The 21,314-nt window shown below is 40.7% G+C and overlaps 6 protein-coding genes across 8 annotated transcripts in view; 4 read left to right on the top strand and 2 right to left on the bottom strand.

Annotated features, from left to right (window-relative positions):
• LOC106654051 (microtubule-associated protein Jupiter) overlaps positions 1–3,646 on the top strand; it is a 96,472-nt gene extending 92,826 nt beyond the window's left edge. For all 3 annotated transcript variants that reach the window (XM_023462911.1, XM_023462912.1, XM_023462910.1), the window contains exon 3: positions 1,974–3,646. In XM_023462911.1, the coding sequence (XP_023318679.1) occupies positions 1,974–2,170 (197 nt within the window). In that variant the 3' untranslated portion in view covers positions 2,171–3,646. The remainder of the gene's footprint in view (positions 1–1,973) is intronic.
• An 81-nt stretch (positions 3,647–3,727) lies between these two features.
• On the bottom strand, positions 3,728–9,153 carry LOC106653882 (probable DNA mismatch repair protein Msh6). The gene is made up of 19 exons (XM_014373507.2): positions 8,764–9,153; positions 8,301–8,495; positions 8,127–8,230; positions 7,787–8,053; positions 7,588–7,722; positions 7,394–7,529; positions 6,930–7,330; positions 6,788–6,872; positions 6,535–6,716; positions 6,338–6,435; positions 6,105–6,260; positions 5,874–6,031; positions 5,716–5,804; positions 5,363–5,653; positions 5,063–5,281; positions 4,814–4,993; positions 4,563–4,740; positions 4,335–4,486; positions 3,728–4,251 (listed from the first exon to the last, which is right to left on the bottom strand). Exons 1-19 carry the CDS (start codon positions 8,906–8,908, stop codon positions 3,970–3,972), a joined length of 3,453 nt encoding a protein of 1,150 aa, XP_014228993.1. The 5' UTR covers positions 8,909–9,153; the 3' UTR covers positions 3,728–3,969.
• A 240-nt stretch (positions 9,154–9,393) lies between these two features.
• On the bottom strand, positions 9,394–12,377 carry LOC106653896. The gene is made up of 2 exons (XM_014373544.2): positions 12,115–12,377; positions 9,394–11,650 (listed from the first exon to the last, which is right to left on the bottom strand). Coding segments are annotated over exons 1-2 (2,049 nt in total). The 5' UTR covers positions 12,117–12,377; the 3' UTR covers positions 9,394–9,603.
• A 99-nt stretch (positions 12,378–12,476) lies between these two features.
• Positions 12,477–14,923, top strand: LOC106654040 (alpha-methyldopa hypersensitive protein-like). The gene is made up of 5 exons (XM_014373732.2): positions 12,477–12,581; positions 12,644–13,248; positions 13,422–13,800; positions 13,882–13,978; positions 14,055–14,923. The coding sequence occupies exons 2-5, from the start codon at positions 12,684–12,686 to the stop codon at positions 14,562–14,564; spliced, it is 1,551 nt and encodes a 516-aa protein (XP_014229218.1). The 5' UTR covers positions 12,477–12,581; positions 12,644–12,683; the 3' UTR covers positions 14,565–14,923.
• Positions 14,924–15,021: 98 nt separating this feature from the next.
• LOC106653953 (WD repeat-containing protein 18) lies at positions 15,022–16,626 on the top strand. The gene has a single exon (XM_014373621.2). The coding sequence runs from the start codon at positions 15,192–15,194 to the stop codon at positions 16,548–16,550; it is 1,359 nt and encodes a 452-aa protein (XP_014229107.1). The 5' UTR covers positions 15,022–15,191; the 3' UTR covers positions 16,551–16,626.
• A 263-nt stretch (positions 16,627–16,889) lies between these two features.
• On the top strand, positions 16,890–21,111 carry LOC106653888 (exocyst complex component 6). Its single transcript, XM_014373531.2, has 13 exons — positions 16,890–17,124; positions 17,733–17,898; positions 17,985–18,271; positions 18,345–18,447; positions 18,518–18,757; positions 18,824–18,991; positions 19,056–19,127; positions 19,202–19,336; positions 19,418–19,788; positions 19,863–20,097; positions 20,176–20,317; positions 20,386–20,572; positions 20,646–21,111. The coding sequence occupies exons 1-13, from the start codon at positions 17,051–17,053 to the stop codon at positions 20,767–20,769; spliced, it is 2,304 nt and encodes a 767-aa protein (XP_014229017.1). The 5' UTR covers positions 16,890–17,050; the 3' UTR covers positions 20,770–21,111.
• The last annotated feature ends 203 nt before the right edge of the window (positions 21,112–21,314 follow it).

The following is a 21,314-nucleotide window of genomic DNA, read 5'->3' as shown; positions in this document are numbered from 1 at the left end:
CACCGGTAAATAGTGTATATTTACGATTCAACTCGCTCTCGGATCTTTATATATATATGTATCGAATTCATCGCATGATGCACGAGTAGCGTTGTCTATCCGTTTCACCCGCGAAGCGCATTGAAAACCGCGACGTCAATTTTTATGCATCCTCCGTTACTCATTTTTGTGCTCGGTTCTCGTGTATTATAAACGCGCGCGCACACACACACACACACAATGCTACAACGTCGCGAAATACAATTAAATGCTTTAAAAAATTGAGCGTGCAAGGAAAATTACTCGGCGCATTAATTCGCGAAAGTTTAATAAGCCACCGCTGCTCGCCGCGCGTGCGTTATCCTATCATTAGAGTCCATTTCTTGAGTGTGCATTTAATAACGTACGTATATATACATGTATAAACACGCTTCATGCTCGAGCGTAACGAAATACGAAAACGATCATAATTGGCCGTGGAGAGAGGCGCGCGTTGCAGTTAGATATTTATACGGCATATGACAAACGAGAGTCCGTTTCTTTGGATGTATATGGAGGACGTATATGAAGCGCGCGCGGCTTGTTACGCGCCATGATATTTGAGTATTACATGTTTTCACAAATTAGAAATTGCTCGTACATACATATATGTACCATAACAGGTGACCGAGTTAAATGCGAAATCTATGACGCGCCGCTTGTCATTGTGATTTTTATTTCGGTTGATTTCTAAAAGTCGACTTTTTACTTTTTTTTTTCTTACACGAGCTTTTTCATGCGAATCCGATACTCCGGTATAGTTAGTTATCACGATCAATTATCAATTTTCATTTAATTATTTAACATCATCTTTTTAACCATTTAATATACAATGTCTTAACCATAGATGTTATGTTTTGGTATTTTTATTTTTTTCTATATGGCTCAATGGAAACTAAAAAAAAATCACTCATGGTGGCTGCGCTGCTCCTCTCTTTGCGGTGGCTGTGTTTGAATTTTCTTCCCCCCGTTTGCACGCATCGTCGCACGCTGCTTTATATAATGTCTCTGTCTGTCTCTCTGTGTACCTCTCTGTGTATCTCTGTCCAAAAACAACTTAACACTTTGCGAATGAAAAAAAAAAAAATTAACAAAAACTAAAAATCAACGACCTGCGCGCGCGCAGGAGCTGGATCGATCAACCTGTCGCGCAATCCGGTCACAGGTGCTGGCGTCGACTTCAAGCCTCAGGCATCGAGGCGCATCGTACGCAAGAGCAGAGGTAACGTTTTATCACTAACAAAATCCCACGGATCGGCCAAAAAAATGATAATCTATATAAAAAACAGTTGCTTCTTCATCATCGACGGATCGTAGACCCTAGCCCCCCATCGTATCCCCCATTCAGAATACGAATATTTTAATCTTATACTACATAGAATAGGTCTATTCATGTACAATTATTATTTTCATGCTCATATTTTTCTCATTACTATTCTAATTTTCATCGACTATCATGTGTGCGCTTAAAGCTTTCTACGAACGATTTAATTTTCAAACGCAAAATTTTTACAATTTTTTTAACTACTTTTTTTACGCTTTCATTAATTTCGAGTGAAGTTATTCGTCATCGTATGTTTTTTTACTCTTTTTCTTTTTTTTTTTTTTTCATGCATGGTTTGAAGTGAAACGGTAATTCATAGTTAGGCATGATTTGCGACATATTGTTTTCTATTTTGTTTCGAGTGAAAGATTTTCTACTGCGTTTGAACGTGTGCAAACGGCTGATGAACGTTCGTTCAATCATGTGTATTTTTTATTTTTATTTTTCATCTATAGCATCGTTACAAGCGACATTTAAGCTGCCATCACGTATTAATGACTAAATTTAGAATAAATTGTTCGCAATATTAATTTATCTTGAATTAAAAACACGACGGCAATTTATTCTAAAAAAAAAAATCTAATAATCATTCGTCAAAAAACTGACACCGGAATCAATCATATGCTCGCAGATGGCAATCCAGTGACAGGAGCAGGCTACGAGCTCCACCAGAACGGCACATCCAACGGTGGAATGAGCAGCGCCGCATCATCGAGCGCTGGCAGCGAAAAATCCAGCACCGACTCGTCGCCGAGCATCGGCCGAGAGCCAGTCCAGAGACTAAAGAATCGCGTACCACCCGGTGGCTTCTCATCCGGTCTCTGGTAAACGAAAAACGAAGCAGCAGCGGCAGCAGTAGCAGCAACAGCAGCAACAACAACAAGAACAACAAAAAATTAATAAAACGACAGCGGGACAGAACAGCTGAGAGCAGCGACAAAGACAACGACGACATCAATGGACTGGGGACGACGATGACTGATGTGTGAAAAATTCTCTGATTACTATCACATTAAAGATAAAAAGCAAACATCAAAAATACCACACATGAGAATTTTATTCAATTGACGTAATTTTTTTCTACTATCTTATTAATTTTTACGAAATTAATGGTTATACTTAAAGAATATAGAAGGAAACCAAAAAGAAATTAATTAACAATTTTTTTTACTGTCGATTAATTACTCGTATGACTAGTTTTGATGCGATTATTCAAAGGGAGTTGAGTTAGATTGGAGAATCATCTTCTTGTTTTCGTACATTTTTAATTATCGAATGAATGTTTAAAATTGCATCATTTTTTATTATTATTACTATTATTATGATCGAGGAAAAAGATCGATTATAATCATTATAACTTTTATTATTATTATTACTATTATTACTATTATTAATCATTTATCGTGTCAATAATTTTTTTTATCTACAAGCAAAAAATGAATTTTCATCGAAACATGCTGAAAAAGTTGTAAACACGGAAATAACGGAGCGAAGAGAAATAAAAGTTAATTATGAAGAGATTTATTAAGATGAATTTTATGAAAACAAAAATGGCATAATACATATAAATATATATAAATAAAATATATTTCTCAAGATATTGTACCTATATATTACCTACAAGCTATAGAAGCATTTTACGTCAAAAAAGGAACTAGATCGGTTTTGTATAATTTTAGAGTATTTCATTCTTGTGAACAAGTGTTAACGATAAAAAATTCATTAGAAAATATTGATTCACGATAGATGAAAGTTTGTAATAAATTTTCGTTATCAATACTTTTTAAAAAGACACGAGAAACTTTTATTTATCGCCTCAAAAATTAGCGAAAGCACAATACTTAATTCATGTATTATACTCGTCGAAAATCTATTATTCGGTCGTCGAATTTGCAATATATATATATTAAAAAACGATGCACCTATATGTAATATTTAATTTTTGCTTATTATTTCTTCGTATAGATATATTACGTGTATAACTCGTACATTCTTTAATAAGAACGACGACACATCTTGGAGCTTTTTCAGAGACCTATGAATGTTACACGAGCTTCTTGTATTCTAATTGTACTATTCAATATTATACTCTTTCATAATAGTAATGACGAAGAATATAATAATATACGAGGCTTAATTTTACGCTGATTGTCTTTCGTGTTCGTATATGAGTTGATATAATTAAAAGAAAAAAACGAAAAAAAAATTGTGCTTTTAACGTGTAAATCGTGTTTTATCACATTAATATTCGTGATTAGCCCTTTTGTACTATGGTATTGATAAATAAAAACATTTTGTAAGCGAGACAATTGTTCAAAAATACTTACCTATCAAATATCCTGATTTCCTTATGTGAGATGTCTGAGAATAATTTGAAACAATGCATGAAAGGAAAAAACAACTTAATTTATTTGTTCAACAAATCACACATTATTATTTTGCGAATATACGCGAGTCAATATCAATCAATGATAATAATACTTGAACATTTTGATTAATTACAAATTGTGAACGTCGGCTTCAATAACAGAACGAGTTACAGTAACATTCGTTAATTTAAAATGAGTTTGAACATAATGATCAACATATAATCAACGAAACATGCTTAACAAACAGAAAAAAATTGATTAACATTTAGCCAAAATACTAATGCCTTGTTGAATCAGAGGCTTGATAGTTGTGCTATCATTAATTTTGCATAAAGTTTTAAATGCGTGACGAAGATTAACTTCTGCTTCTAATCTGGTGGCTATTTCTTGAGCGCGTTTCGTAATATTTATTGGTACTCCAGCGAGTCGGGCAGCGTTGAAACCATAAGACTTAGGACACGCTCCTTCGCTCAATTTGTACAAGAATGTTACATTTTCTTCAGTTACTTTGTCGTCATCGTCATTTTCCACCATGCATGCCTGTAATAAATGAACATTTAATAATTTATCATCAATTCATTGTTGGATTAAATTCAATTTGTATAATTCTAAATGAAATTTACCATGTGAGCAAGAGTAACGTTTTGATTGGTTTTGTAATCTTCTACCAGAGAATGGTAATGAGTGGAGAATAAAGTTCGACAACCCATTTTAGTTAATGCTTCTACTACTGATGCAGCAATAGCTGTTCCATCGTAAGTTGATGTTCCTCGACCTAGAATAAACAAAGTAATTAATATGTGAATCTATGACATTTATGAGAATCGTTTTTAACTAAACATTTTACTGACCCAATTCATCTAGCAAAACTAGGGAATGCTTAGTAGCGTGTTTAAGAATCGCTGAAGTCTCACTCAGCTCTACCAAGAAAGTACTTTGTCCGGACATAATATCATCATTGGCTCCTAGTCTGGTAAAGATACGATCGACAAGAGACAGTTTACATTCGCTGGCTGGTACATGACATCCCTGCAAAAAGTGACCAATTGAAAACTCAATTCAGTATTTCCAAATCTAGCTTCACGATCGAGAAATTACTTACGATTTGAGCCATTATAGTTATGAGTCCCACTTGTCGCATGAGCGTGGATTTACCACCCATATTAGGTCCAGTCAGAATCATCAGCGGAGCGAAATTTTCTTTATTGATGTGGGTATCGTTGGGAATGAAATTATCCGATATGATACACGGATGTTTTCCTTCAAGAATACTGATAAAGATCTGAAAATTCGGGATAAATTTATAAATGGTACGTCGTATAAGCTGATGGTATAATATTATTTAACGTACTTCTTCATCTTCTGTATCATCGTGTATAGTTGGGATACAAACATCACAAGTTCGTGCATATTCGGTTAAAGAAATTAAGCAATCCAAAACAGCAATGTTGTATGCAGCATTACTCCATTTATCGTAATGTGTACTGAATTTTTCAAATATTCTTCGATTAATATCTTTTAGAACTTTGTCTTTACTATCTTCAGCAGCTTGTTGTCTTAACAGAAGATCCTTTAAAAATATGTTAAAAAACATTATTTCAATGTATTCGAGTGTAGTGGCAATGGAAAAAAGTGAAATTTAATTGTATACTTTAGCTTCATCGGTATAGTATCGTTTAAAGCCTTTTCTCGAACCAGTCAATTCATAACCACTTCCAACTTTTTTAACTTGAGTTTCTGGTATTTCTATTTGATACCTTTTACGATCGGTACCAACGAATTTAACTTTTACTCCAAAGTGTCGGCATTGTTTGTTCAAGTAATCATTAAGATCTGACTGGATGTCAGCTAGCTCATTTAAGACTGCATCATAATCTTTATCAACGCCCTTTTTAGGTATAATGAAACCTTCTTTTTTTGCTGCTTCTTGATCAAAGGCATTCTAAAATATTCATGAAATTTTAAAAGAGCCTCTCGAAATAGCAAAATAATCAAAATACCTACTTTGAAATGATCCAATATATCTTTCAAATCCGGAAAATCACCAGCAGGCTCTGTACGAGTGCATTTGTTCACTAACTCGTTATCCAACTCTGAGAAAAGAATTTAGATTTTACAATCAATCACATAATCAAATGATAAGTATTACTAAGAAAAAATACCTGAAAATTTCTCTATTATTTTTAGAATTTGATCATATCCATTAAGAGCTGTGATAAAATCATTAATTATTCTTTTGGAGTAAATCGAATTATCAAAAAGAATCGCACGAGAATCGGGATGATTTCGTATTTTAGCTGCGTTTCCTAGAGCATGAATTCTAAAGATACATTATTATTAAGCATTATCTGCAGAGTGATGTAAAATTTATTCAAATTTATATGTAACATTACTTGCTCAGAAGACGTTCAAGATCAGGAAGTGAATTCAGTTTTGATCGAACTTCTTGCGTAATATCTGGATGATCCAGTAAAGTCGTGATTGCCTTTTGCCGTTCAATTATGACTGATTTTCGACATGAGGGTCGACATACCCATTCCCTCAATAGTCTGTAATAATTTTAGTTTTCAACAAGATGTTTCAATAATATTGTTGCACGATTCAGTATAAAAACCTATTTTTTTACCTTTTACCAAAAGCTGTGCAGCAACTATCCAAAGTTTTTAGTAAGGATCCATCATTTCCAATAATCCTTAAATTATTAATTGTCATTGCATCTAAGACCTATTAAAAATGAAAAAAATAATTAGTATTTAATTACATAGAATATAGTTCAACATAATAGAAATCTTAGCCAAGTAAATATTCAGTGATTCAAGTTACCATATTATGTGCAAATTGTGTGTCTTTTTTGTTTACGATATCAGGTGGAATATAAGTTTTAAAACGTTTTTGAGTCAACAATTGGTAATCCAGTTGGTATGATTTCAATAAATATACGCAACCACCTAAAGCATTCACAGCCAATTCCTTATCATCTTCTGGAGTGAGACCCAAAGTGTCACCTAATAAAAATGTTATTAGTTATTCAAACTTCTATGTAATTATCAATAGTACAATATGAAAAAGTAATTACTTTTGCTCAAGTAAGGCTGAATACCATCTGGCCATACAAATTCAGAATCTTCTTCATTTTTGAAATAATCTTCTTCATGAAGATACTAGAAAATATTTGAGTTATTGAAACCATTCACTAAAATATTGAATCAAGAATTTACCTTCAATACTGTAGTAGATGGCCAAAACTGTGTTTCTTTTAATAATGCTTCTTTCATTACTCCAGGAAGATAACTATTAAGTATCTTAAGAGTGGTAGATGATAAATTACCACGTTCATAAATTATATGAGCAGGTGGACAATGGGCAAGAAGTGTAAGTAGTCTAGAATTGCATCGATCATCTTCAAATTGACTCAAGTTGAAATCACCTATAGTTGTATCGATAAAGCAGACACCATAAGTTGATAATGATTTGTGTGTTTTTTCGTAAATCGAAAGTAAATAATTAGATGTTGGTTCTGAGGATTCAGTATCTTGAACAGTGTAGACTCGAGTGCCTTTGGTACTGATTTGACAAATTTCTCTGTTGACTACCTTATCAAACTTGGTTGATTTTTTGACTGAAAATTTAATAGGTGATTAGTAGCTACTCAAATTTCAAAAAGAGAAAATAATATACTTACGCTTTGCTACTCTTTTGGCCATCATGTCTGGAGTTTCAGTTTGTTCAATTCTTGCTACTTTGTAGCCTCTTTCAATAAGACTGGCAGAATATCTACCATATGCAATTTCAGGAAACCCGGAGTGTGCAAATTCTCCCTAGAGCATAAAGATTTGATAAAACCAATTGAATTATTACCATTGTTGAAAAACTCACCCTCATGAATGTCAAGTTCAATTCTTTTACTCCAATAACAGCATCCATATGATAAAGTTCATAAAATTTGCCAACTTTGAAAAATAAAACAGTATCATAGTGCTCAGATTTTAGAACCCACCACTGACGTACAGCCTGTAAAAAATTTTTAATTGAATATCTGATTTCAATTTACATGTAGAGTAAAAATTTTACATACTGGTGTCAATTTATTCAAAAAATCTGATGGCACATGAAGAGTTTTGGCATCATATTCTGGATGGCCTGGTCGATGTCCTTTGATATCTTTGATTTTGTCGGGTTGCAAAAAATCATACTTCAGATGAGGCCACGATTGAGAATCAGATGCTTTTCCAGTCTTTTCAGTTTCATTGTCATCTGTTTTCGTAATTCCACTAGCACTTGTCACTCTGCTAGGAGTTTTTGTAACTGATTTCTTACTACCTCTGGATGCTGATTTTGCTTTCTATGAATGGTTTAAAATACATCAAGTAACAAAAACAAAAACTAAAATATCAAGATCAATTAAAATCACTTACAACTGGACTGTCATCCTCAGATTCTGATGCAGTTGATAGTTCAGCTTCACTTGCAACTTCATCAGCAGGAATTTCCATGCTTGAATCTTTTGACTCATCAGGATCTAAAATATTGTCAATAAGTTTAGCCTTAGTTAATAGAAATTATTGTCGCTACCAGTACGCTAAAATTACCAGGTTTGTAGTCACTCCCAGATGAATTACTATCCTCATCAGGAATAATTATCCTCCTTCTCTTGTTGGGTTTAGGAGGTACCGGTTCATCCTCTTCCATTGAATCATCATCAACGTCCTTGAGAGTCCTTTTTTTGTCCTGATTTTGCAATTTGTTCTCCTTATCTTTGGTCTTATCTTTAGCAAATCTGGCAACTGATTTTCCAAAAATATTCAAATCATTCAAACTTCGAATTGTCATTCGTTAAAAATTGTCAACAATAATTTTGCAAGGATAACATGTATGCGTGCATCGATGAGCCACGAACGTTTGTTACTTACATCGATTAACTTTTGCATACAGTAATTCGTTGCGTTAAAATTCGTTCTCGAATAAATTACATACGAATCTTATCTAACGCACGAATAAAAAAGAAATTCTCCATCTTACACGCGTGCTACGCACAAAAAAACTTTCACGAACCTTTGCTCTTTTGTTCTCTCTTCGGTGTCGCATCCCCGTCGTCGGCGGCCGGCCTCTTGGACTTCGGCGTGGACGGCGAATTTCTCGCCCCCGGCGAGCCCCTCGGCGAGGTGAAGTAATTGAACAGCGTATTTACCTTCGGCATGTTTTCGCGGTGCAAACGTTACACGAGCGATACCCGCGTTTCTTTTTTATATCAATCGAAATCTCACGAGATGCTCTGCGCAGGCAGTTAAAGTCTTATGGTTTCATCCGCGACAACGAGGAGTTATACTTTAATACGCACAATGGCACGCGCAGCGGTTCACCGATCTCGCTCCTCGCGCGCCTTCGAAAAATACGACACAATGGGTCGTCGTCGTCGTCGTCCCTGTGTGCGTAAACACACACTCGCGCGCATCTCTCCGTGTCCGAAAAAACATATGATCGTAAATAATGGCGCGAATTCGCCGGTTGGGCATGCGGCGCGCGCGCTAATACAGAGAGACACTGCGTCGTCTTGTGTCTCGGAGCGCGAAAGAAGAAAAAGGAAGACAGTATATAGGTATATAGTCGAGACGATTTTTCGGTTTTATTAAAAAATCTTTCTGATGTTTTATTTTTTACACAATTGTCATGGCGTTGACTATAATACTTATAAATTATTACTTTTCATTAAAAATCAAACTTCGATCGTCCTGAGGAGGGCTACATTATTTACAGAGGTCCTGAATTATTTGTAAACGTTATACAAAACGCACATACATACACGATCGACGAACTATTTACATTGATACAATTCAAATACAAACGCATACATTGAAACGACAATGTACGCACAAACACACACGCGCGAAATCCTTATATCCTGATGAGGTCGGGCACGGGCCTGGTGATCCTGGTCTCGAGGTAGCACACCATCCTCTCCATGGGCTCGAGATCGAGATACTTGGTGGCCATGTGCCTGAAGCCGTGCTCGTCCTGGGCCACGCGCCAGATGGCCTGCGTGGCGTTGATGGTGTCGCACCAGCCCTGATTCGGGCGCTGCATCCTCGCCACGTCCTTCCAGGCGCCGTCGATCTGCCAGTCGCGCATCTCGGCCCGCATCTCCGACCAGAAGGCCATGTGATCCGAGGTCCTGTGCACGGCCGACTTCATGGGCTTGTTGTCGTTGTTACGGGGCTCGAGCTCCACGCCCTGCAGCGAGTCGTAGAGCCGATCCAGCCGCTCGACGAAGTAGGCCGTGTCGAGGCAGTCTCGGGGCAGCCGGTCGTAGCAGACCTGATGCTCGATGGCGCGCGCCATCGAGCGGCTCAGATGCTTGAGCGCCACGTCGATGCGCTCGAGTCGCGTGGGCTCGGTGAACCAGTCGAAGTCGTCTCGGGTCAGTCGGGGCAGCAGATAGGACTCGCGCGGCAGCTCGCGACTCGCCACGTAGGCGCGCTTCATCGCCTCGAAGTCCGCGGTGAAGCTGGGCCGCGACACACGCTGCAGCGCCGCGCCCCAGTGGATCTCGTGATTCAGCAGACAGTTGCGCGTCGCTCGCATCAGCCTCGCCGGGTCGAAGTACAGATAGATGCGCTGCTCGCCCGATTGCCGGGGCTTGTAGTAGGTGCGCCGGTCGTCCGAGTCGCAGCAGAACTTCTCGACGCCGGGCAGCAGGAACGAGTGCCAGTCGAGGGTGATGGCGACGAGCTTGAAGTCGGCGTGCTGCACCGCCGCGACGGTCCTCGTGAGCAGTTCGGGCAGCCTCGCCGGGTCGTACGGCTCCGAGGTGAACTGATAGCCGAGTATGAGGCGCCAGTCGCTGCGCAGTCCCCTCAACATCATCACCATGCACTTGTAGTTGGGACAGGGTCGATCGGCCACACCCTCGCCGTCGCCCCGCTTGATCACCGGCACCTCGTCGAGCAGCAGCGAGCAGACGAGCTCCTGGGGCTCGAGCCTCCTGCTCTGCTCGTGCAGCCAGAGCAGCGCCTCGCCGTTGAGGCCCGGACTGCAGGGTTGATCGCGCGTGAACAGTGTCGAGCCGCCGAGCACGCGCGGATGATAGGCGCCCTGGCGCTCGGCCATCTGGTGCAGGGCGCCGAACGAGGCGCGCACCCGCCGCGGCACGGCCGCCTGGCGCAGCCTGCGCAGTCGCGGGTCCGCGCCCGGGCCCTGCTGGTGAAAGTCCCGGGGGCGAAAGTGATCCGCGCACACGAAGCGCGAGTCGTCCTGGACCCAGGTGAGCAGGCCCATGAACTGACGCCACTTCTCCTCGGCGGCGAAGTCCGGTCGCCACATGCGATAGAACGTCTTGTAGCCGGGTGGCACCGGTGGCGGTGCAGCGCGTGCTCGTGCGCGCGCAGGTGTTGCTGGTGCAGTTCGTGCTCGTGCGCCAGCTGCTGGAGATGGTCCAGGTTGTGCTGGCACTGCTGATGGTGCGACGCGTGCTCGTGCTCGTGCAGGTGCTGTTGGTGCAGGATATGCTGGTTGTGCTGGTACAGGTTGTGCTGCTGGTGCCACTGGTGCTGGTGCACCTGGTAATGGTGCAGGATGTGCTGGTGCAGGTTGAGCTGGTGCTGGGGGTGCTGGTGATGGTGCAGGTTGTGCTGGTGCAACTGGTGCTGGTGCGGCTGGTGCTGGTACAGGTTGTGCTGGTGCTGGTGGTGCAGCGGGTTCGCCGGACGCCGCGGGGATGGCTGCCTCGTCCGGTGCGCCGGCCTCCGCAGCCTCCGGTGGACTGGTGGGTGGTGACATCGACGGTGGCGAGGTTGACGGTGGTCGGCCATCCCTCTGGTACGTGTAATCGTCGAGGACGCTTCGCTGCAGCTGGTTCCAGCAGCCCGGATAGTAGCAGGTGCACAGAATCCTGGGAGTGTCTACTTGCTGCTGCTGCTGTTGCTGTTGTTGTTGTTGTTCGGCCCTGAGAGACGTTGGGAAATTTTCGTTCGTTATATTACACGAGTATATTGTAGGTATAGAGTGACATATATTATGACAAGACTCTCTGTTTGTGTAGAGGATCGAAAAATGTAAACACGAGCTCAGCGGCACACCGAGACCGTACATAATAACGACTTGCGACCGCGTACGATGACGATTTTTATCCGAAAAGAAAATGCGAATTCGATGGTTCTTTGATGTACGATTTTTGCAAATGACAAATTGTTCGCGACCAAATGACCCATCTCTCATTGTTTTTTAAATATGAAATCGATTTATCTTATCTCTATCTCTCTATGTAGAGCGTTGAAAATTAATTTAGATGCGCGCGATAAAAAAGTTCGATAATAAACGATCGTAATACTACCGTGTCCGATCTATATGAAAAAAAAAATCGAAGCGAATGGAGAACGCCGATGTACGAAAAACTTTGGAAAAACTCACATGACTCCTAGCCCTTGCTCGTTACCAACGACAGACGTAACTGTGACTCTCGATATTTGTAAACATCGGTAGATATCGTCGAGCGAAAATTTCGGCGCCGAAAGAGAGAGAAAGTACGTTGAGATGGCGCGTTGACCGCGACGATGAAAATGTCGAAAAATTATTTCGCTACGTAATTATATTCTAATTCATTTTTCGATACGATACGAGAAATAAAAAATCTAATGCGGTACGTCGAATGAAAAATACTTTACACGCGGGACTTTCGTGTCAACGATTACGACACGATTATAGATTGAAAATTGAATTAAAAAAAAATAATAATAATAATAATAATAATACGAATCAATAGTGCGAGAGTAGGGTGAGAGTGGTAGGAAGTAGATATTTCTAGCGAGACGATCAACGAATTAGTTTGAATTTGAAAGCCAAACCGACAGCACCGTCGTCGTCGCAGTTATCGTCCAGTAAGTGTAACGGTTTTATTTTTCTTTCGTCGACATTAACTTGGCGCGAAAAATCATTACAGGTGATCTTTTCTCACGGTATATCACGCCAAAGTACGCAGGATGAATCACCAGGAGTTTCGCGATTTCGCCAAGGCCGCGGTGGACTACGTCGCGAACTACAACGAGAGTCTGCGCGATCGGCCGGTGCTGCCCAAGGTCGAGCCGGGCTACCTGGCCAAGCTGCTGCCCGAAGAGGCGCCCCGCGCACCCGACAACTGGCAAGCCTGCCTCGCGGACCTCGAGAAACACGTGATGCCCGGCATCACGCACTGGAACTCGCCGCACTTCCACGCCTACTTCCCCACGTCCAACTCGTATCCGGCGATCGTCGGCGACATTCTGAGCAGCGGCATCGGCTGCGTCGGCTTCTCCTGGATCACCTCGCCGGCCTGCACCGAGCTCGAGATGATCACCCTGGACTGGCTGGCCAAGCTGCTCGGGCTGCCCGAGCACTTTTTGAACTCGAGCGAGGGCCCGGGCGGCGGCTGCATACAGGGCTCGGCCAGCGAGTCGACTCTCATCAGTCTGCTGGCCGCGAGAGAGACGACGATTCGCAGAGTCAAGAAGGAGCATCCCGAATGGAGCGAGGGACTTATCAGGTCCAAGCTGGTTTCCTACACGTCGGGTGAGCGATCGAAATTAAATAATTTTTTTTTTTTTTTTTTTTTTGATAATTCAGTAGTGTGATCGGTAACCGGACCCCTTGGATTTTTTTATAGCTTCAATTATTTTTTGATTAACATTATTGCTTTTATGAACTTTGATAAACTTATAATATCATTAACGTCCCAACAACAGATCAAGCGAACTCGAGCGTGGAAAAGGCCGGCCGTCTAGCGGCCATACCCATGCGACTGCTGCCCGGCGACGAGGAGTGTCGCCTCAGAGGCGCGACCCTGCTCGATCAGGTGAAGCGCGACCTGGAGGAGGGCCTGATACCTTGCGCCCTCGTGGCGACCCTGGGCACGACGCCTACCTGCGCCTTCGACGACCTGGCCGAGCTCGGGCCTCTGTGCCAGGAGCACAAGATCTGGCTTCACGTGGACGCCGCCTACGCCGGGGCTGCCTTCGTCTGTCCCGAGTTCAGGCCGCTGATGGCCGGCGTCGAGTACTGCGACTCGTTCAACTTCAATCCGCACAAGTGGCTGCTGGTCAACGCCGACTGCTCGGCTCATTGGTGATTTAATTTTTTTTTTTTTTTTTTTTTTTTTTTTATGAATTACGAATCTATCATTTTTTTGTTTTGCTTTTTGCGCAGGATGAAGGACGCTCGACACATAACCGAGCCCTTCAGAGTCGAGCGAGTCTATCTGGCCAGCGATCAAAACAAACCCAAGGCCGAGCGCGACTATCGAGTGAGTGTTTTTCTCATTGATTAATTCATGTTTATATTTCAAACATTCATCTTACAATCTCGAAATTTCCCACCAGCACTGGCAACTGTCTCTCGGTCGACGCTTTCGCTCGATGAAGCTCTGGCTCGTGCTGCGCCTCTACGGCCAGCAGGGCCTGCAGAAGCACATCCGCGACACGATCTCGCAGGCCGAGTACTTTCATCGGCTCGTCGCGGCCGACGAGCGCTTCGAGATACCCGTCAAACCGAGCATGGGCCTGATCTGCTTCAGGTTCCGGGGCGACGCGGACAACTCCTCGACGCGGCAGCTGCTCGACCGGCTAATGCTGCGACGCCGCATCTACGTGATAGCGGGCGCCTATCGCGACCTGACCCTCGTCAGGTTCGTCGTGTGCAGTCGCTACACCACCGCCGAGGACATCGATTACGCCTGGAGCGAGATCACCGAGGTGGCCGGCCGAGTATTGCGGGGAGAGGACGAGCCGGTGTCGGTGACGGAAGAGGCAGCCGAACAGCTGGGACGACTGCAGATCGAGGAGCCGCTGCTTCGATGTGGAGAAAGCGACGACGAGTCGATCGATCGTTAGTTAACGACGAGTCGCTTTTCTCGTGTAGATAGGATGAATCGGAATCGCTCCTGAGGAGTAAAAATTTATTGTATTGTTTTTTTATGTTATTTTATAATTACGAGTTACCGTTGTAACGATACATGAATACTAAATAGCTACGAGTTACTATTTGTAACTATAGATGAACATTGAATAATTACAAATTATTAATGTAACGATAGATGAATATTAAATAATTACGAGTTACCATTGTAACGATAGATGAATATTAAATAATTACGAGTTACTATTGTAACAATAGATCAATGTTAAATAATTATGAGTTACCATTGTAACTATCGATGAATATTAAATAAAGTCAACGACATTTTTATTAATCAAATTTTTATTACTTACACTGAATTTTCAAACCGACCGCCGTTCATGTGTGCGCGCGCGCATCGCTGGTGATGTCAGTAGAACGATCCGAATTGTGACGTATCCACACTGTCTCCGCAGTCTGCAGTTCAGTGCCGGCGCGACGCATCAAGCAGACTAAAATTACAAAACCACGTGTAGTGTGAAACGCACAGCTCGACCCACGCTGTGTATCAATATTTAATTTGTTTTTGTGTTGATTTAAAAAAAAAAAAACTCTCGACAACCATGACGAGTATCACCGACAGGTGCTCGTCCGAGCTCATCCTGACCAGCGACTGTTCTGGCAAGAATTGCAGCGCCAATCTGTGGGACCCGGTGACGGGCTCCCTTCGCCACCAGTACCGGGCCGGGGACAAGGGCCACACGGGTGCCCTCGGCCAGGCCACCCTGCAGCCGCTGCGCGACTCCTACGTGATCGGCGCCGACGTGCAAAAGTCCCTGCTGTACGCGTGGCCCGTCAACAGCCAGGTCATGGTGCCCAACACGAGGTTCGTCACTCCGGGCCGAGTCACGGCCCTCGCTGCTTCGCCCGACGGCGCCGTCATCGTCGCGGCCATCGGCGACACCATCTGCGTCTGGACCACGTGCAACGGCGAGCTCGTGCGATCCTTCACCAAGCACTATCAGCCCGTCAACCGGCTGGTGTTCAACGCGGACGGCACCTGCTTCGCCAGCGGTGGCGAGGACGGCTTGATATTCGTCTGGCTGCTCAGTCGAGTGGCCAACGAAGCGGAATTCGAGCCACTGAGCGAGTTCAATTACCACTCCAAGACCATCACCGATCTGTACTTTGGTAAACTGAACACCAGCAACAGATTGTACTCGGTTTCGCTGGACCAATCGTGCAGGGTTTACGACATCTGGAAGAATCAAATGCTTCTGGGATTGGTGTTCGACGAGCAGCTCACGACAGTTACCTGTGACCTCATGGAAAATAATTTGTTCGTTGGAGATATTAAAGGAGTGGTGGAAAAGTTCAATTTGAGAGAACCACCAAGATCCATAGAATATCACGTGTCGCTGGGTGAAAAGTTTGTATATAAAGGACACGAAGCTAGTATCACAGCTCTTTCTGCATCCAATGATTGTATTACACTTCTTACCGGATCCAAAGATTGTATGGTTCACATGTGGGATATTGCAAGTTGTCAAATACTTTTGACACTGAAACATCAAGCGCCTGTAGTTTCAGCATTCTTCACTCAAGATTGTAGAAATTTCAACGACCCAAAGTTTAAACCTCGTTTTTCCATTTGTCCATTAAAAAAAACAGCAACAAAGGAAGGACCTGTAGAAATTGAAGGTGATTTAGACTATACCGATGGATCAGAATTTCTTACTTTATCATCATCAGTTGATGATAACGCTGACACAAGTTCTATCCAGGCAAAAATAAATAAAATTGAGATAGAAAATTTGAAAAGAAAATTACAAAATTGCAAAGCAGAATTGGAAAAAGAAAAAGCTAAATCTAAAGAAGTTGGCAAAACAAACAAAAATATACTTAAAAATGCTGTAAATGTGCTTTTTGACAATGATGCGCCTAAAGCAAAGAAAGCAAAAAAGACTCAGAACAATAAATAAGTTCTTAACTGTTTTATAATGAACTAAATGTTATTATTAAGTCATGTTAATAATTAAGTTAAATGTATTGTATATAAATCAAATTTATATATTTTAATTATATAATAAAAAAATGATTTACAATTCAACCAAAACTTCAATAATTTTATTTTCACTTTTCCTTGATGCACAGTACAATAATTTCATAAAAAAACAGACTCGAAAATCCGATTCAAAACGACACGATGATGTGTGTGTGTAACAGGTGGAGACTAGGCAACGCCAGTCACCATCGACCGCGGGTGGGGAGGGATCTTTCACTCTTTGGCACATATTGTACGCAAACATACTTACATACGTAACATATACATACGCATAACTTGCAGTCATTCGCATAGATATACTTGTCGTCGTCGTTGTCGTCTTCGTGTCATTCACAAAAACAAACCCATCGGGAGCGACTTCGCCATCGAGAATTCCAGCTGCGGGCGTGTTTATCGCCAGCGTCAAAGTGCATCGAGATGCAGAATCAATCGCTGGATCTTCTTATTCAAGAAATCGAGAGCATCGACGATTATCTGGGCCCGACTTTCAGGTACGTCAAAAAGAGTCGCACCCGCGGCATCACCTTCGAACGAGGTTTTTTGAATTTCGCAAACTTTCTCGTCTTGCGGGCCCTTCTATAACTATATGTATACAGAGCTACTACGAACGTGTCTGCCCTTCGACGAATAGGGGTGCGCAACCCTTTTGCGCAATAGGCTCCTTATAGGCTCTGTATATATATACCTGTACTTCGACTATGCCGAAATGCACTGTGCAGCTGCCTAGGCATGCAGCAGGCGTGCATGTTGTTGTACCCTTGTTGGCAGTTGCATCGTGACACACCGTAAAGGGGGGATTCTTTTAAAATGAGACGGGTTATAATTCCGAGCGACTCTGTCATTTTGAAAGGTGCATGTCTGTAAAGAGTAATCAATCGTAACACGCGATGATGGATAGCGCGCTGGAGAGCGCGTTGCTCTCCACCGCGCCCAAACACGAGCATCTACTGGACGAAATCGAGTCATCCGACATGAACAGTACTGGGTTGATTATAAGGTAGCTTTTGCCTACTGTCTCGGTTTCCCCGCTTGGTTCTTGAATGAAGATTTGGTGACAGACCGATACGTCATTTTAAAATGTTGTGTTTTGACATTGCAGGGCTATCTACGATGGAAATGAACATCAAAAGTTTATGCAAAAGTTGGACGAAAGAGTCAAAAGCCATGACAAGGACATTGAACGCATGTGTAATCACCATTACCAAGGTTTCATCGATTCGATACGAGAACTCCTACAAGTTAGAACGCAAGCCCAACATCTAATGGTTTGTTGAAACACAAGTGGCAAATGTTAACAAACTAACATTTTTGTATTATATGCTTTAATTCAAAAAATTTGATTTTAATCTAGGGTGAGATTCAAGAATTAGACAAAAGAATAAGTTCAAGCATGGATTCTGTCAAAGAGAAAATGGAGGATCTTGTAAAAGCTAGAAAAGTTCAAAGTAACATGGCTGCAGCAGCTGACAGTCTAACAATGTGTCTTCCAGTATTGGCAGCTTATGCCAAGTTACAGAAACAGCTGAAAGAAAAGCGTTATTACAATGCTCTGAAAACTGTTGAACAGTTAGAAAATGAAGACTTGCCTAAAGTAAAGAATTATCGATTCTCTCTTCAGATAACTGAAAAAATTCCTCAGTAAGATGATTGCATTTCAAAAATGAGTTAAATTATCAAATTGAAATACTTGAACTTGATATATTTGTTACAGACTACGCAAAGATATTAAAGATGCTGCAATGACTGATTTGAGAGACTTCCTTGAAAATATCAGAAAATACTCCCCCAAGATTGGTGAAGTTGCTATGAGACATGTCAGTTTTAAATTATGCAATTAGAATATTTGAGTTAATTTTTTTGTAATAATGTCATGTAATATTTTAGACTGCTGAAGAATTAGATAAAGAAGCAGAGGTGATAGGTAAAAAAAAGAAAAGACCTCAACCTGTTTATGCAAATGATGGAGAAGAAGAGCTAAGCGCACAAGATTTAATGGATTTCAGTCCAGTGTATAGGTGTATGCATATTTACACAGTTCTTCGAGAAGGTGAAACATTTAAAGCATATTATAGACAGCAGAGACAACAGCAAGCCAGACTTGTATTGCAGCCCCCAATAAATATGGTATAAACTTACCTCTATAATAAAGTAATTTAATTCTTTAAAAATTAACATTCATTTTTGTTTTAGCATGAAAGTATAGCTGGCTATCAATCTTATGTTTATGCAATTCTTGGTTTTTTCGTTGTTGAGGATCATATATTAAATACTGGAAATGGATTAACTACTCGCACATATCTAGAAGAGCTCTGGTCAATTGCATTATCTCAAATTGTTAATGCTTTGCGAACTCATTCTGTAAGAAGTTGCATTGGAAAAAATAATGGTTATTTATCATACTAATTGTTTTATTACTTTCTAGGCTTATTGTACAGATGCAACTTTGATTTTAAGAATTAAAAACTTGATAATGTTGTTTAATACAACATTGAGGGTATGTATCATGAATGCACTTTTGTAAATTCAATTTTATTAAAAACAGTCTCTATTTATTACTTTTATTTATAGGATTATGGTTATTCTGTTGGTCAGCTGTCAGACTTGCTTCAAGAAATAAGAGTACATTATAATGAAGTTTTGATGCAACACTGGGTACAAGTCTTTCGAGATATATTAGATGAAGATGATTTTATGCCTATTGAGGTAATTTTTCTTTAGCAATTTTAATGAACTCATTTATCATTTACTATCAATTTAATTTCAAATCACTTTATCTTGTTTTAGGTGAAATCCCAAGACGATTACGATAGAGTGATTGCCTCGTTTCCATTTCGTGATGAAGAATTAGAAAAAGCTAGTTTTCCAAAGAAGTTTCCGTTCTCGCCCATGGTACCCAAAGTGTACCATCAGGTCAAGGAGTTCATTTATGCTTGCTTAAAATTCTCCGAAGATCTGAATCTTTCGCACGCCGAAATCGACGAAATGATTTGCAAATCGACAAATTTGTTATTGACCCGGACTTTTAGTGGATGCTTGTCATCGCTGTTTCGCAAACCCTCGCTAGCACTCCTGCAAGTCGTACAAATTGTTATAAATACGGGTTATCTGGAGAAAACTACAAAATACTTGGAGGAATTCGTTACTAACATAACTGGGTAAGATATTTTTTTTTCGCTAAGAATTCAATTTAGAGTGAACAATCGCTTGATGTTCTTTTTAAAACTTCCAGAAAACATCACGAAGGACAGTCGAGCGGCGGCGGTTTGAAATCGGGCATGTTTAGAGTTGCCAGAGATGATGCGGAAAAGCAAATTTGCGATAAATTGAACTTGAAGCTGGATGAATTTCTGGGTCTCGAAAATTACGATTGGAATCTTGCGGAACCACAAGGTCATGCCTCTGGATTCATAACAGATCTTATTGCATTTTTGCTAAGTACTTTTACGTGTTTCACCAATTTGCCGGTGAGTTGATCTACCTGACACAAATGTTTGTTGATTTATTTTCATAGTAACACAATAAAATCTATTCAACTTTTACAGGCGGAAGTAGCGCAGGTAGCTTGTAGATCGGCATGCTCGCATATAGCTAAATCGATTTTTAACATATTAACAAGTGATAACGTCAAACAAATCTCTAAAGGCGCTCTACAGCAAGTGAATCTAGACACTATTCAATGCGAACGTAAGCCATTATAGAAACGGTTTAACTTTTTATTCAAAGCAGAATATAAATTTTTATTTTCATTCTAGAATTCGCTGCATCTGAGCCGGTTGCTGGCTTGCCGGAGGGTGCACTGCTGCAAGAATTTGCAAAGCTTAGACAGCTGCTGGATCTATTCATGAGCGAGGACTGGCCTACTTATTTCCATGACTATTCAAACGAATCAAATAAATATAATTTAGTGACACCTCAAATGGCCGTAAATTTGCTTGAAAAGTGAGAAAAATTTCCTTTTTTTCATAAGTGTTTCAACAAGACTATGTAATTATTTAATGATGCTCTGTTTCAGATTGAGAGAAGCCGATAAAAAAACAGTATTTTCTGTTTTGAAAAAGAGCGAAAGGGATAAGAAAAAGCTTTCAGAAACTGTACTCAAGCAACTGAAACAATTGGCATTGACAGCTCAGACATAAAGATTCAATTTCAGTTTGATCACAAAGATTGTAAATATATGCTGTAGTTTAACTCATTTAGATGATCTGGACAAAATTGTTGCATTATTTATTGTATAGATTTTTATAAATGTATTAAAGAGTTGTTTGTTAAAGTGCCTTATGAGTATATTTGTGTAAGGTTGATAATTAGGTCGCGATGAAACATTTTTAATTTTCATTCATGAAGCCTTGTATTTTTTATATCTGTAAAAGATTTTTATTTTAATTGCCTTATGATTAATTTACATTTATATTTATGTGTCGCATATTGTACAATATTTTAGAAAGTAAACTGTACATTGGACAATTAACTATATGAAATCCCCCCTCAGATTTTCAACACCCTACTATATATAGTTAAAATTAAAATAATATTTCACATTCAAATTTAGAAAATTTTCTTCATTTATTACATCACATTATACGAATAGCTCAATCATTCATCTTGATTATTTTTCAGTCGAAAGATTGAAATCAGTTTAATATGCTTCTATGTTATGGTAATATTCTGCTAAAAAACCAGT

The sequence above is a fragment of the Trichogramma pretiosum genome, unplaced genomic scaffold (assembly GCF_000599845.2).
Source record: "Trichogramma pretiosum strain Unisexual culture from Peru unplaced genomic scaffold, Tpre_2.0 scaffold1, whole genome shotgun sequence".
Taxonomy (NCBI): domain Eukaryota; kingdom Metazoa; phylum Arthropoda; class Insecta; order Hymenoptera; family Trichogrammatidae; genus Trichogramma; species Trichogramma pretiosum.
This window is presented reverse-complemented; position numbering and strand designations above follow the sequence as displayed.

Excerpts from the sequence above, each read along its gene's own strand:
- LOC106654040 (XM_014373732.2), top strand. The coding sequence starts at position 12,684 with ATGAATCACCAGGAGTTTCGCGATTTCGCCAAGGCCGCGGTGGACTAC. Across the intron at positions 13,801-13,881 it reads GCCGACTGCTCGGCTCATTG|GATGAAGGACGCTCGACACA; the intron begins GTGATTTAATTT and ends CTTTTTGCGCAG. Across the intron at positions 13,979-14,054 it reads AGGCCGAGCGCGACTATCGA|CACTGGCAACTGTCTCTCGG; the intron begins GTGAGTGTTTTT and ends ATTTCCCACCAG.
- LOC106653882 (XM_014373507.2), bottom strand. The coding sequence starts at position 8,908 with ATGCCGAAGGTAAATACGCTGTTCAATTACTTCACCTCGCCGAGGGGC. Across the intron at positions 4,994-5,062 it reads ATGATACAGAAGATGAAGAA|ATCTTTATCAGTATTCTTGA; the intron begins GTACGTTAAATA and ends CCGAATTTTCAG. Across the intron at positions 4,487-4,562 it reads AGTTTTGCTAGATGAATTGG|GTCGAGGAACATCAACTTAC; the intron begins GTCAGTAAAATG and ends TGTTTATTCTAG.
- LOC106653953 (XM_014373621.2), top strand. The coding sequence starts at position 15,192 with ATGACGAGTATCACCGACAGGTGCTCGTCCGAGCTCATCCTGACCAGC.
- LOC106653888 (XM_014373531.2), top strand. The coding sequence starts at position 17,051 with ATGCAGAATCAATCGCTGGATCTTCTTATTCAAGAAATCGAGAGCATC. Across the intron at positions 18,758-18,823 it reads TGCAGCCCCCAATAAATATG|CATGAAAGTATAGCTGGCTA; the intron begins GTATAAACTTAC and ends TTTTTGTTTTAG. Across the intron at positions 19,789-19,862 it reads TTCGTTACTAACATAACTGG|AAAACATCACGAAGGACAGT; the intron begins GTAAGATATTTT and ends TAAAACTTCCAG.